General features: G+C 53.9%; 1 protein-coding gene across 2 annotated transcripts in view; it reads left to right on the forward strand.

Annotated features, from left to right (window-relative positions):
• The first annotated feature begins 534 nt into the window (after positions 1–534).
• TJP3 (tight junction protein 3) overlaps positions 535–14,388 on the forward strand; it is a 41,340-nt gene continuing 27,486 nt past the window's right edge. Inside the window, exon 1 of one of the 2 annotated variants that reach the window (XM_055371243.2) lies at positions 535–712. Coding sequence is in view for 1 of the 2 variants with exons in the window: in XM_055371242.2 (XP_055227217.1) it covers positions 14,088–14,105 (18 nt within the window). In the remaining variant the exon portion in view is untranslated. Of the gene's footprint in view, positions 713–13,860; positions 14,106–14,388 lie in introns of those variants that run through there. The other variant, XM_055371242.2, reaches the window with a different exon arrangement.

Consider the following 14,388-nt stretch of genomic DNA (forward strand, 5'->3'; position numbering starts at 1 on the left):
TGGAATTACAGGTGTGAGCCATCACACCTGACCCTTTCTTGTTTTTTAGATGAGGACAGCGAGAAGCCCCTGTAATTTGCCCAAAACTACACAGTGGGAAAGTGGCAGAAGCTTCTGTACGTAGGAACCCAGTCACTTCGTAGCAGAGAGGCAGACTGCGCACAGATCTGCAGTGGGGAAGGGAGTGCGCCAAGCCGCAACCTGATGGGCCGGCGTGCCTGGCAGGAGGCTCAGCAAGCACAGAGGCTGGGCAGCTCCAGATGCAAGAAGCAGGAGGGAGGAGGACTCCGGGAGTGCGGTCCATTCATGTCTGAATGTAGCCAATGAGGGTTTCCTAAGCACCTACTATGTGCAGACGCTTGATACCAGGGCCTCGGCGGTGAGGGCACAGGCAGGAGCAAGCTCACCTCTGGGCAAGCAGGGGTTAAGGCCAGTTGCTCCCACGTGAGGGCACCTTGCGACAGAGCCACACACCCAGCCCTCCTGCTGGCCCGCCCCCTCACCCTGGTCCGTCTCCCTGTGTCTGTGGTCGTCAGTTCCACTGGCAGGGGACCTGCCTCCCTGTTGCCACCACAAGAGAGGAAAAGTTGGTCAAACAGGTGGGGAGGCCAGAGCTACAAGCCTTGGGTTCCCTCCCCACCACCTGTGCCAGGCAAGCACCCGGGCCCTGGCACCTGCTGCCTGCCCAGAGGCCACCCAGCCTCCTAGACAGGTAAGTCCCCCGCCCCACTGTGCTTTTCCACCCAGTGTGCATTGTCTGAGCTGGCCTTCCCCAGCTGAGGGTCCTTGGACTCCCCCCTAACCTCCCCCGCCACGAGCTGTCTCCCCGGCTCCTCGGAAAGCAGGAAACTGACACTCCTGCGTGGGCATCTGACATAGTTTCGTAGGGATTATCTGACCGGCAGTTACTGCACCTGGCGGCCTGCCCAGGACGCTGAGCTGGAAACTTAAAAGGGTCATTGTTACCTAGGTGGCGCAGGGACCGGGGAGGCGGCAAAGGGGCACAGGTTGGTCTCTGATCCCCCTAACTGAGGAGGGGAGGGGATATCAGTCCAGACGGAGCCTGGGTTTACCTCCTGCAGCCCGAGGCCAGGAGGTGACAGGTGGGAAAGGCTGCGACCTCACCCATCTCTGAGCCTCCTGGAACTTCTTAAAAGGCTCCCAAGTTTTCATACAACTGCATCTCCCCCCCCCCCAACCCCTCACCCTTTTCTCACCGCTGGAACCTCCAGGAGCTTTGCAGGGAGGGATTGGGGTGGCCTTTCTTTTGCTAATTTTTTTTTTTTTTGAGACGGAGTTTTGCTCTTGTTGCCCAGGCTGGAGTGCAGTGGTGCGATCTTGGCTCACTGCAACCTCTGCCTCCACCTCTGCCTCCCGAGTAGCTGGGATTACAAGCGCCTACCACCATGCCCAGCTAATTTTTGTATTTTTAGTAGAGACGGGGTTTCACCATGTTGGCCAGGCTGGTCTCGAACTCCTGACCTCAGGTGATCCAACCCCCCTCGGCCTCCCAAAGTGCTGGGATTACAGGCGTGAGCCACCGCGCCCAGCCTTCTTTTTCTAATCTTTACTCCTCCGAGCAAAATCTCTGTGGGATGGGGCAGAGGGGAAGGAGGAAGGAGCGCTCAGAGCCAGAGAGGGGAGGGGTCGGCGGCAAAAGTGTTTTTCTGGGTCATTTGCTCCCAAATGGGAAGACCAAGGGAGCTTCCTGGTGAGCCAAGTGTCCGATTGCATCTCAAGTCTCTCTCCAGAACCAAGAGGGTCCCCCGGGGCCGAGGAGGCATGGATGATCACATAGTGGGGGACAGAGCGGCCCGGCATTTGGGGTCACCTTGTGGCTGTGTGGCTGCAGAGCTCCCAGGGAGCAGGCTTGCTTGAGATTTGGGAGTCCGTGGGGGTGGGCGACATGGATCCCACCTTGCCTGGGTTTTGAGAGCAAACCCGTGGGCTCAGTTAGATCTGGCTTCCACGCCTCCCTTCTCTCCGGGTCTCTGTTTCCTGCTCTGTAAAATGGGGATATTGAGGGCCGGGCGCGGTGGCTCATGCCTGTAATCCCAGCACTTTGGGAGGTCGAGGCGAGTGGATCACAAGGTCAGGAGTTCAAGACCAGCCTGGCCAACATGGTGGAACCCTGTCTCTACTAAAAATACAAAAAATGAGCCGAATATGGTGGCAGGCGCTTGTAATCCCAGCTACTCCAGAGGCTGAGGCAGGAGAATTGCTTGAACCCAGGAGGTGGAGGTTGCAGTGAGCCGAGATTATGCCGATTATGCCACTGTACCCCAGCCTGGACAACAGAGTGAGACTCTGTCTCAAAAAAAAAAAAAAAAAAAGGGTGGGGGGCTATTGAGTCACCAAGTCACAGGGCTGTTGAGTGCCGGATGTAATAAAGCGGGTAATAGATTCTCGGTCATTCTGGGGTCAAGACGAGCTATCCTGGTCCGAATCGGAGTCCTCTGGTGTCATCGGCTTCCTGGTTTGTAGAGGATGAACCCTGGCTCAGAGAAGGACAGCCACTTACCCCAGGCCGCACAGCCAAGTAGAAATGTCAGGCGGCCAAGAGTTAAGACATTTAGCTGGTGGCGGGGGTGGTGCTCTGGAGGCTGGTGCTCTGGAGGCTGGCCCTGCCCCCAGCTGATGCCTCAGGCTCAGCATCTCGAGAAAGTCCTGCCCCCTGGCTTGGTGCTTCCTCGTGGCCCTGAGTCCTGGGGAAAGTCCAGGGCAGGGAGTATGGGTACTTGTTCTTCCTCTTTAGGGCTGGCCAGGGGCCAGGGGAGCTGTGTTTGCTCAGGGTGGAACCTGACACCCTTTGGAATGGATTGAGGTTAGCGGAAGCCTAGGCTGGGGGGAGGGGTCGCCCAGGGAGCGAACGGGCATTTATTGTGCACTTACTGTATGCGCGAGTGTGGGGTCACCAGGCCTTGGAGATTCAGCAGTGAGCAAGGCAGGCCAAGCTTCCTGCTCTCGTGGGGCGCATATTTTGGTGGGGAAAGACAGACATGAACCAAGAGCACAGTAATGGAGCCAATGGCTGCACAGAGGGTAACATGCGTGAGAGGCGCTTTGTAACTTTATTTTATTTTTTATATTTTTTTGAAACGGAGTCTCACTCTGTCGCCCAGGCTGGAGTGCAGTGGCGCGATCTCTGCTCACTGCAGGCTCCGCCTCCCAGGTTCACGCCATTCTCCTGCCTCAGCCTCCCGAGTAGCTGGGACTACAGGCGCCCGCCACCACGCCCAGCTAATTTTTTGTATTTTTAGTAGAGACGGGGTTTCACCGTGTTAGCCAAGATGGTCTCTCCTGACCTTGTGATCCGCCCACCTCAGCCTCCCAAAGTGCTGGGATTACAGGCGTGAGCCACCGCGCCCAGCCTCATTTTATTTTTTTTTTTAGATGGAGTCTCGCTCTGTTGCCCGGGCTGGAGTGCAGTAGAACGATCTCCGCTCGCTGCAACCTCCACCTCCTGGGTTCAAGCGATTCTCCTGCCTCAGCCTCCCAAGTAGCTGGGATTACAGGTGCCCACCACCACGCCCACCTAATTTTTGTATTTTTAGTAGAGACAGGGTTTCACCATATTGGTCAGGCTGGTCTCAAACTCCTGATCTCAGGTGATTCGCTCACCTTGGCCTCCCAAAGTGCTGGGATTACAGGCGTGAGCCAACGCATCCGGTCAAAATGAAGGGAGAGCTTTAAATCCTGGCCTGAAGACATTTGGCTTTATGATATTAAAGGATATTTTTTCCCAAAATAGTAAAATCATTACTCTCATACAAATACAAAATGAGGCCGGATGCGGTGGCTCACGCCTGTAATCCCAGCACTTTGGGAGGCCGAGACGGGCGGATCACGAAGTCAGGAGTTCAAGACCAGCCTGGCTAACATGGCGAAACCCTGTCTCTACTAAAAGTACAAAAAAAAAAAAAAGATGCTTTATGTGTCTACTTAATTCATTAATTAATATGGGAACTGGTAAGACTTTATAGCCTATACAGAGGGGAATTAATTTGTTTCCTTTCTTTCTTTTTTTAAAAATTGAAAATAGAAATGGGGTTTTGCTGTGTTGGCCAGGCTGGTCTCGAGCTTCTGGGCTCAAGTGATCTGCCCACCTCGGCCTCTCAAAGTGCTGGGATTTCAAGCGAGAGCCACCGACCCGGCCTCAGCATTCTTGATTGCCTGTGTGTGTGTGTTCTTTCAATTCTCCTCTGGACCATACACGGTGGCTCACGTCTGTAATCCCAGCATTTTGGGAGGCCAAGGCAGGTGGGTCACTTGAGCCCAGGAGTTTGAGACCAGCCTGGCAAACATGGTGAAACCCTGTCTCTACTAAAAATACAAAAATTAGCCAGGTGTGTTGGCGTGTGCCTGTAATTCCAGCTACTTGGGAGGCTGAGGCAGGAGAATTGCTTGAACCCGGGAGGCAGAGGTTGCAGTGAGCTGGGATCGCACCACTGCACTCCAGCCCCAGAGACAGAGCAAGACTCCATCTCAAAAATGTCATTCCGTGCCCAGAATGACAGCACCTTAGCGTAGACGGTTTCCATGGGGCAGGGGGCCCCCTCCAGCTCTGGGACACTGTAATTCACCTTTGGCTTTCCCACTGGGGGCCCGAGTGGAGTTAGAAGCATGGAGAGGCAGCCCAGGGGATCCTTAGTGGCAGATGCTTAAACCTTTGAGCCTTCCCTGAAATACTGCTCAGGGTCAAAACCGGGATCCCCGTTTTACAGATGAGGAAGCTGAGGCAGGGGCTGGAATTCACATGGGCTCTGCTTTTCTCTCTCTGCTGTGGAACTTCCTTCTACAGCTCAGCCGTCCTCCCTTTTGGGGGAAATGGCATCTTTGGCATGGCTTGGTGGCTCCCGCCTGGAATCCCAACATTTTGGGAGGCCGAGGTGGGAGGATCGCTTGAGCCCAGCAGTTCAAGACAGGTCCGGGCAACATAGCGAGATACCGTCTCTACAAAATATACAAAAATCTGCTGGGCAGGGTGGCGTGCACCTGTGGCCCCAGCTACTCAGGAGGCTGGGGTGGGAGGATCGCTTGAGCCCAGGAAAGTGGAGGCTGCAGTGAGTTATGATTGCACCACTGCACTCCAGCCTAGGTGACAGAGAAAGACTCTGTCTCAAAAAAAAAAAAAAAAAAAAGAAAAGAAAGTCCCCTGTTGAACACCCTGAGCTGCATTCCATACTCCAAGCTTCTAGCAGGTTCCACACTCCTCCTACTTCAAAGTGCCCCCCATGAGTCCTACTTCAAAGTGCCCCCCCTGAGGTCCTCCAGCCTCCCCAGGATGCCAAACCCTGAGACGTTCTTCAGCCCTCCAATGCATTAGGGCTGAGCTGGCCACACCTAGAATCTGCCCTTCCTCAAAGGTCGTTCGGCTCTCGGCAACCCACAGACCGGGGCGTCTCCTCCCACCTGGCTGCCCTCCATCTTTGCTCTCTGTCTCTGCTCCTGCCCCGTCCTCTCCACACGGCTTCCTTAAAACCTCCCAGGGTCCCCCAAAACCCATGACGCCAGTCTAGTCATGAGGGAAACAGCTGGTCCCCAATGTCCCCACATTGAGAGTTATTCTGCAAAAGACCTGCCCAGCACAGACTAACAGGTCACAGAACAGGAAAGACAGAATCGGTCACAGCCCAGCGGTGTCTAAGGAGACGTGACAGCCAACTGCCAGGTGGGATCCTGGATGGGGCCCTGAGGCGGCAAAGGGCCTGCGGAGAGACGTGAATAAATTGTGGAGTTCAGTGAACAAGGTCGTACTGATGTTGACTTCTTGGTTTTGACATATGTACCCGTGTAATAATGTTAATGTTAGTGGAAATCAGTTGGGTGTATAAAGGAATTCTCTGCGTATTTACTTTTCTGTAACTTTAAAATTATTATTATTATTATTATTTTGAGACAGAGTCTCGCTCTGTCACCCAGGCTCTGGAGTGCAGTGGCACGATCTCGGCTCACTGCAACCTCCGCCTCCCAGGTTGAAGTGATTCTCCTGCCTCAGCCTCCTGAGTAGCTGGGACTACAGGCGCCCGCCAACATGCCCAGCTAATTTTTTTTTTTTTTTTTTGTATTTTTAGTAGAGACGGAGTTTCACCATGTTGGCCAGGATGGTCTCCATCTCTTGACCTCGTGATCCACCTGTCTCGGCCTCCCAAAGTGCTGGGATTACAGGCGTGAACCACCACACCCGGCCTATTATTATTACTATTATTTAATTTCTTTCTTGTTGTTTTGAGACAGAGTCTCTCTCTGTCACCCAGGCTGGCTGGAGTGCAGTGGCGCAATCTCGGCTCACTGCAACCTCTGCCTCCCGGTTCAAAAGATTCTCCTGCCTCAGCCTCCTGAGTAGCAGGGATTACAGGAGCCCGCCGCCACACCCGGCTAATTTTTGTATTTTTAGTAGAGACAGGGTTTCATCATCTTGGCCTGGTTGGTCTCAAACTCCTGACCTCATGATCCTGCCTCAGCCCCCTGAGTAGCTGGGATTACAGGCACGTGCCACTACGCTTGGCTAATTTTAGTATTTTTAGTAGAGACAGGGTTTCACCATCTTGGCCAGGCTGGTCTCAAACTCCCGACCTCGTGATCCACCCGCGTTGGCCTCCCAAAGTGCTGGGATTACAGGTGTGAGCCACCACGCCCAGCCCGTTCTTTTAGTATTTATTGAGCACGTACTGCATACACAGTGATGGGGCTGCAGAAGAACTGATTGACAGACACAGTGGAAGCCCACAGTCTTTAGAGGAGACAGACAATAATTGAATAATCGCATATGTAACTAAAAAGTACAACTAGGCCAGGCGCGGTGGCACACACCTGTAATCCCAGCACTTTGGGAGGCCAAGGCGGGCGGATCACGAGGTCAGAGTTCGAGACCATCCTGGCCCTGATCCACTGGGGCACCTCAGCCCAGCCCCTGCTATCTCTGGGCCTCAGTTTTCCCACAAGCACTCAGAAGGGGTTGAGCTGGCTCATCCCAGGGAGGCCTCCAGAACCCCACCTTCCCTGCGTCCTCCTGTCCCTCACCCTGCTCAGATCACACTGGCCCTGAACGCTGGTTCCCAATCACACGTCATATACTTGGCTTGCAACAGTTTTGTTGACTGAGTGACTGAATGCACAGAAGAATCAAGGCACAAATGAAGTAGATCGCTGAAAAGCAGATTTTCTTTTTTTTTCTTTTCTTTTTGCTATTATTATTTTTACTTCGTGAGGCAACAGTAGGAAACCAGGTTTTTTGTTTGTTTGGTTGGTTGGTTGGTTTTTTTTTTTTTGAGATGGATCTCGCTCTGTCGCCCAGGCTGGAGCGCAGTGGCGCAATCTCGGCTCACTGCAACCTCCGCCTCCCGGGTTCACGCCATTCTCCTGCCTCAGCCTCCCGAGTAGCTGGGACTACAGGCGCCCGCCACCACGCCCAGCTAATTTTTTTCATTTTTAGTAGAGACGGAGTTTCACCGTGTTAGCCAGGATGGTCTCAATCTCCTGACCTTGTGATCCGCCCGCCTTGGCCTCCCAAAGTGCTGGGATTACAGGTGTGAGCCACCGCGCCCGGCCAAAAGCAGGTTTTTAATTCATTAAGGTGATCCGAAGGTCAGGGGTGATGGGAATAAGGGGCTTAAGGCTATGCCCATCTCCAAAGCCTTGGATTTGAACCCAGGTTTGGAGGATGGTACTAGGGAGCCATCGAGTGTTCTTGAGCAGGGCATGGATATGAGAGCAGACGGTGGGTGGTTGGAGGAAGACAATGTGTCCTGGTGCAGTTATCCAGCTTCCTCTCTTAGAGGGGTTGACAGTGGGATTTCTCTGCGTTGCCCATTGACATTTGGGGCCAGATCCTTCTCTGGGATGGGGCCGTTCTGGGCAATGCAGGATGCTTAGCAGCATCCCTGGCCTCCACTCACTCATGCCAGGAGAACCTTCCAGGTTTATTTTTTTATTGTTTCGTTCTATTTTATTTTTTTGAGTTGGAGTCTCGCTCTTGTCATCCAGGCTGGAGTGCAATGGCGCAATCTCGGCTCACTACAGCTTCTGCCTCCTGGGTTCAAGCAACTCTCCTGCCTCGGCCTCCCGAGTAGCTGGGATTACAGGCACCCACCACCACACTCGGCTAATTTTTGTATTTTTAGTACAGATGGGGTTTCCCCATGTTGGCCAGGCTAGTCTCGAACTCCTGACCTCACGTGATCCGCCCACCTCAGCCTCCCGAAGTGCTGGGATTACAGGCGTGAGCCACCACGCCCGGCTTGTTTTATTTTTGAGATGGAGTCTTGCTCCATTGCCCAGGCTGGAGTGCAGTGGCGCCATCTCAGATCACTGCGACCTTTGCCTCCCGGGTTCAAGTGATTCTCCTGCCTCAGCCTCCCGAGTAGCAGGGATTACAGGTGCCTGTCACCACGCCCAGCTAATTTCTGTATTTTGAGTAGAGACGGGGTTTCGCCCTGTTGGCCAGGCTGCTCTCGAACTATTGACCTCAAGTGATCCGCCCATCTCAGCCTCTCAAAGTGCTGGAATTACAGGTGTGAGTCACTGCGCTCGGCCTGGTATTGAACACCAAAATGTCTCAAGACGTTGCCAAGGGTCCCCCTCTGGTGAGAGGCACTGGCTTGGAGTTCGAGGTGCAGGGGCAAACAGAGCTGCAGCCAAATCCCTCAGGCCAGCTCACCATCTGGCCTCAGTTTTCTCAGCTGCAAAGTGGGCGCACGAGTGTTGTGTGTAACTGGGGCTGCAGCCAAGCATATGCCAGTAAACATGGCCCGGGAGCCCCATTCACTGCTAGGACTTTAACCCACTTATTTCTTTATTTATTTTTGAGACAGCGTCTAGCTCTGTCACCCAGGCTGGAGTGCAAGGGCAAGATCATGGATCACTGCAGCCTCAACCTCCTGGGCTCAAATGATCCTCCCACTTCAGCGCCTAGAGGTGCCTGCGACCACACCCAGCTCATATATATATATATATATATATATATATATATTATTTTTTTTTTTTTGAGACAGAGTCTCACTCTGTCGCCCAGGTTGGAGACAGTGGCACGATCTCGGCTCACTGCACCCTCTGCCTCTCAGGTTCAAGTGACTCTCCTGCCTCGGCCTCCCGAGTAGCTGGGACTACAGGCGGGTGCCAACACGCCCAGGTGACTTTTTTTTTTTTTTTTGAGACGGAGTTTCACTCTTGTTGCCCAGGCTGGAGTGCAATGGCCCGATTTCGGCTCACTGCAACCTCCGCCTCCCGGGCTCAAGCGATTCTCTTGCCTCAGCCTCTCTAGTAGCTGGGATTACAGGCATGTGCCACCACACCCAGCTAATTTTGTATTTTTAGTAGAGATGAGGTTTCTCCATGTTGGTCAGGCTGGTCTCGAACTCCCAACCTCAGGTGATCCGCCCGCCTCGACCTCCCAAAGTGCTGGGATTACAGGTACGAGCCACCACGCCTGGCCCATGACTGTTATATTTTTAGTACAGAGTTTCACCATGTTGGCCAGGCTGGTCTCAAACTCCTGACCTCAAGTGATTCGGCCGCCTTGGCCATCCAAAGTGGGATTGCAGGCGTGAGCCACTGTGCCCAGCCATAGCATATATATATATATATATATATATATATATATATATGCTATATTATATATATATAATTTTTTGAAACATAGTGTTGTGCTGTCTGCCCTGTCACCCAGGCTGGAGGGCAGTGGCATGATCTCAGCTCACTGCAACCGCCGCCTCCCAGGGTCAAGTGATTCTCTTGCCTCAGCCTCCTGAGTAGCTGGGATTACAGGCGCCTGCCACCACCCTTGGCTAATTTTTCGTATTTTTGTAGAGATGGGTTTTGCCCTGTGGGCCAGGCTGGCCTCGAACTCCTGACTCAAGTGATCCTCCTGCCTTGGCCTCCCAGAGTGCTGGGATTACAGGCATGAGCCACTGCACCCTGCCTAAGATATTTTTAAAAATTTTTGTGGATGTGGAGATGGGGGTCTCACTATGTTGCCCAGGAATGAGAGTGCAGTGGTGTGACCATGACTTACTGCAGCCTCCACCGCCTGGGCTCAAGCAATCCTCCCACCTCAGCTTCCCAAGTAGCTGGGAGTACAGGCAAGTGCCACCAAGACTGGCTAATTAAAAAAAAAAAAAAAGGCCGGGCACGATGGCTCACACCTATAAACCCAGCACTTAGGGAGGCCGAGGTGGGCGGATCACAAGGTCAGGAGTTTGAGACCATCCTGGCTAACACGGTGAAACCCCATCTCTGCTAAAAGTACAAAAATCAGCCGGGCATGTGCCTGTAGTCCCAGCTACTCGGGAGGCTGAGGCAGGAGAATGGCGTGAACCCGGGAAGCAGAGCTTGCAGTGAGCTGAGATTGCGCCTGGGCAACAGGGCGAGACTCCAACTCAAAAAAAAAAAAAAAAAATGTGTGTGTGTGTGTGTGTGTGTGTGTGTGTGTGTGTGTGTGTGTGCAGAGATGGAAGTCTCACTCTGTTACTCAGGCTGGTCTCTCCTGGCCTCAAGAGATCCTCCCGCCTCGGCCTTCCAAAGTGCTGGGACTACAAGCGTGAGCCACTGTTCCTGGCCAAGCCTCTTATTTTAAAGACGCTGAAGTCAGAAAGCCTGTAGGACAGGAATGCAGGATTTTCTTTTCTTGTGGTTTTTTTTTTTTTTGGGTGGTGGGGGGCGGAGTGGACAGGGCCTCACTCTGTGGCCCAGGCTGGAGTGCAGTGGCGCAATCTTGGCTGACTGCAACCTCTGCCTCCCAGGTTTAAGTAATTCTCCTGCCTCAGCCTCCCTAGTAGCTGGGACTACAGACGTGCGCCACCACGCCCAGCTAATTTTTGTATTTTCAGTAGAGACAGGGTTTCACAATGTTGGCCAGGCTGGTCTCGAACTCCTGACCTCAGGTGATCTGCCCGAATGCAGGATTTTCTACCAGCTCCAGTCCCCTGCAGAACCCCTGTCCGATTTTGCCAGACCTAATCAGAGACTGCTTTGAGCAATGGCAGCCACAAACCTTGACGTGTGCGGGCCGGTAGGGAATGATGTGTTTTTCTCACGACTCATTAAAACAAATACACGGCTATTTAAAAATCGCTGGACTGGCCGGGCGTGGTGGCTCACGCCTGTAATCCCAACACTTTCAGAGGCCGAGGTGGGTGGATCACCTGAGGTCAGGAGTTCGAGACCAGCCTGGCCAACATGGTGAAACCCCGTCTCTACTAAAAATACAAAAATTAGCTGGGCGTGGTGGCCGGCGCCTGTAGTCCCAGCTACTCAGGAGGCTGAGGCATGAGAATGGTGTGAACCCGGCAGGCGGAGCTTGCAGTGAGCCGAGACTGCGCCCGGCACTCCAACCTGGGTGACAGAATGAGTGTCCGTCTGGGGGGGTGGTGGACATCGCTGGACCTTAATCATCTAAAATGATTTTTTGCGCCACCTGCTGGTGGCGGGGTGTCACACAGGGAAGGGCTGAGCTGCCTGTAGGTATACAGTAGGTGTTCAGTAAGCCTTAGTTTTGGTTAATGGTGTTTCTACATTGGCTCAGCATGGGGTCTTGGAAAGACTTTGGGGCTCCAGGAACCCATGCTGTGCAACCTTCAGTGAGTCTGGGGCCCTTTCTGAACCTTCATCTATAAAATATGTGTGTGTGTGGCTGGGAGTAGTGGCTCATGCCCATAATCCTAACATTTTGGGTGGCCGAGGTGGGCGGATCACTTGAGGCCAGGAGTTCGAGACCAGCCTGGCCAACATGGGGAAACCCCATCTCTACTAAAAATACAAAAATTAGCCAGGCGTGGTGGCGGGAACCTGTAGTCCCAGCTACTCGGGAGGCTGAGGCAGAAGAATGGCGGGAACCCGGGAGGCGGAGCTTGCAGTGAGCCGAGATCGTGCCTGCAGTCCAGCTGGGCGACAGAGCGAGACTCCGTCTCAAAAAAAAAAAAAAAAAAAAAAAAAGAAGGGAAGACATATAACCTTCCTGCCATGTGAGAAGGTGCGTTGAAATGCCTTCTACAATTCTTGCTTCGGTCGGAAGTCACAAAGGGATTGAACTTCATTTTGGCTGCTCCCACTTCTGTGATGGCTGCAAAAGGGAAGAGAACTACATGCTCCTTTTTTATTTATTTTGTATGGAGATTGGGTCTCGCTATATTGCCCAGCCTGGTCTCAAACTCCTGGCCTCAAGTGATCCTCCCACCTGACTCTTCAAAGTTCTGGAATTACAGGAGTGAGCCATTGTGCCTGGCCTCTACGCCCCTTTTAATCCTCCTGACAACCCTGTGATGTAGGGGCTATTATTTTCCCCAATTACAGATGTGGAAACTGAGGAACAGAGAGGGGCAGTAAGTTGTCTGAGGTCACACAGCAAATAGGTGAGAGCTGGTTTTAGAACTCTCCTAGCTCTGAAGTTCCAAGTGGGTCCCCACAAGAGGCTTTGGCAATGCTTTATTCGGGCCCTTGGAGACCCTTGAGGGGCTGACTGTAGCTGACTTGGGTCTCTGGACTAGTGTTTTGGGTACAATTGCAGTGGAGGAGGTGAGATGTCATCTTCGGGGGCTCTCTAAGACTTTGATATTGTTGGCCTTGTTTACTAAGCAATCTCTTAACCAACCTTCAAATCCCCAGCTACGATGCCCCCTCCTCCAGGCAGCCTTTCTTTTACCGCTAGAGTTTTCTCTATGCTCTTCACCCCTAGCCACAACCTGGGACTCCTGTCCCTGCCCAGCCCTGACTGGATAAGGCTGAGAAGGGGTGTTTATGTGTAGCTTTGCCCTTTTACCCTTTTAACCTTGGGGTGGGGCCCAGGCACAGCTGGGCGCAGGGTTTTTTTTATAGTAAGGAATGTGGGGGTGCAGCCACGACCAGCCCCGCCCACCCAGGTGACTTGAAGGTTTCCTACCCTGGTCCAGTCCCTCCTAGGTCTAACCTTAGGAATCCCGGAATCCCAGGCCCCTGAGCGGGAGGCTGGGCTGGGCTGGGTGAGAAGAAGGAAACGACCTTTACTCCCTCCCAGAGCCTGAAGAATTTCCTCCTGCCTTGCACCCTGCCCCTTTCTTTTCCTTCGTTCCTTCCTTCCTTCCCTTCTTTCCTTCCTTCCTTTTCTTTTTTTTTTTTTTTTTTTTTTTTTTTTTTTTTGAGACAGGGTCTCACTCTACTCTGTCGCCCAGACTGGAGTGCAGTGGCGTGATCTCAGCTCACCGCAACCTCCGCCTCCCGGGTTCAACCGATTCTCCTTCCTCAGCCTCCCGAGTAGCTGAGGCATGCGCCACCACGCCCGGCTAATTTTTGTACTTTTAGTAGAGGCAGAGGTTTCACCATGTTGGTCAGGCTGGTCTCGAACTGCTGACTTCGTGATCCGCTCTCCTCGGCCTCCCAAAATTTGGGGATTACAGGCATGAGCCACCGCGCCCGGCCCCGCCCTGCCCCTTTCTTTCTTGGGTGCTGGGTGTGAAGACAGAGCCTGGAGGCCAAGACCGCAGGAAAAAGGCACGCAGCCGCTGTTGTATCTTCAGGGAGTCCACGCCCCTGGCCTCTGGGGCCTCTGGTTCCCCTCTGTGGAATGGGGCAAACCTTCCAGAGATAAGGTGACCCAGGGACCAGCGCTATGCTAAGGAGGTCTCTGGCCTTCGACAAGCTTCTAATCCAAGAGGCCTCCCAGATGCACCTCAAAATGTGCCCATTTCGCGGACGGAAACACCTTCCAAATAGTAGGCTCCGTTCCAAGCGCGGGGGTTATTCCTGCCGGGTCTTGCTGGCAGCCTTGTCGGGCCGGGCTCTGGCCGCGGCCGCCGGCCCCCTCTCGGCTGCGTGGATAACCCGGCCTGGAGTTTCCGCCTCAGGACCTGGCTCCTGTGATGGGACGGGGGGGGGAGAGAAACCTCCGCCGCGTCCAGGGGGCGTGTCTGGGCAGGGGCGGGGCTGACCCGAGACCTGGAGGAGGAAGAGGGGCAGGTGCAGCCGGGAGCTGCGGAGCTGGAGGGAGGAGGACGAGAGCCAGGCCCTCAGCCCGCTGTGACTCTCCTCAGCCTCCTCCCCCAGCCCGGGGTGGGGGCCGATTGACTGTTTCCAGGCCCCCCCTCGGGTAGGGGGGCTGGAGAGCCCCCAGGTGGACCATGGCGGTGAGATTCCAGGCGAGTAACCCTCCAAGGGCGGCAGGGGGAGGGGCTCGGGCTGAGGCGGGGTTGGGGGAAGCAGGGTTTGGGAGTCGGACCCAGGACCCCAGAACACCTACCTACGTAACAGGCAGGGAAACTGAGTCCCAGAGGGATGAAGTGGCTAGCTGGAGGTTGCACTTCGAGATGCGTCCGCGCCCCCCTCCCTGCCTCCAAAGACCATCTCTTCTGGAGCCTCTTCTGTCCCAGGACCGGCCTCCTTTAATACCGCAGAGCTGGGTTCAAATCCCGAATTTTCTGT

The sequence above is a fragment of the Gorilla gorilla genome, chromosome 20 (assembly GCF_029281585.2).
Source record: "Gorilla gorilla gorilla isolate KB3781 chromosome 20, NHGRI_mGorGor1-v2.1_pri, whole genome shotgun sequence".
NCBI lineage: Eukaryota > Metazoa > Chordata > Mammalia > Primates > Hominidae > Gorilla > Gorilla gorilla.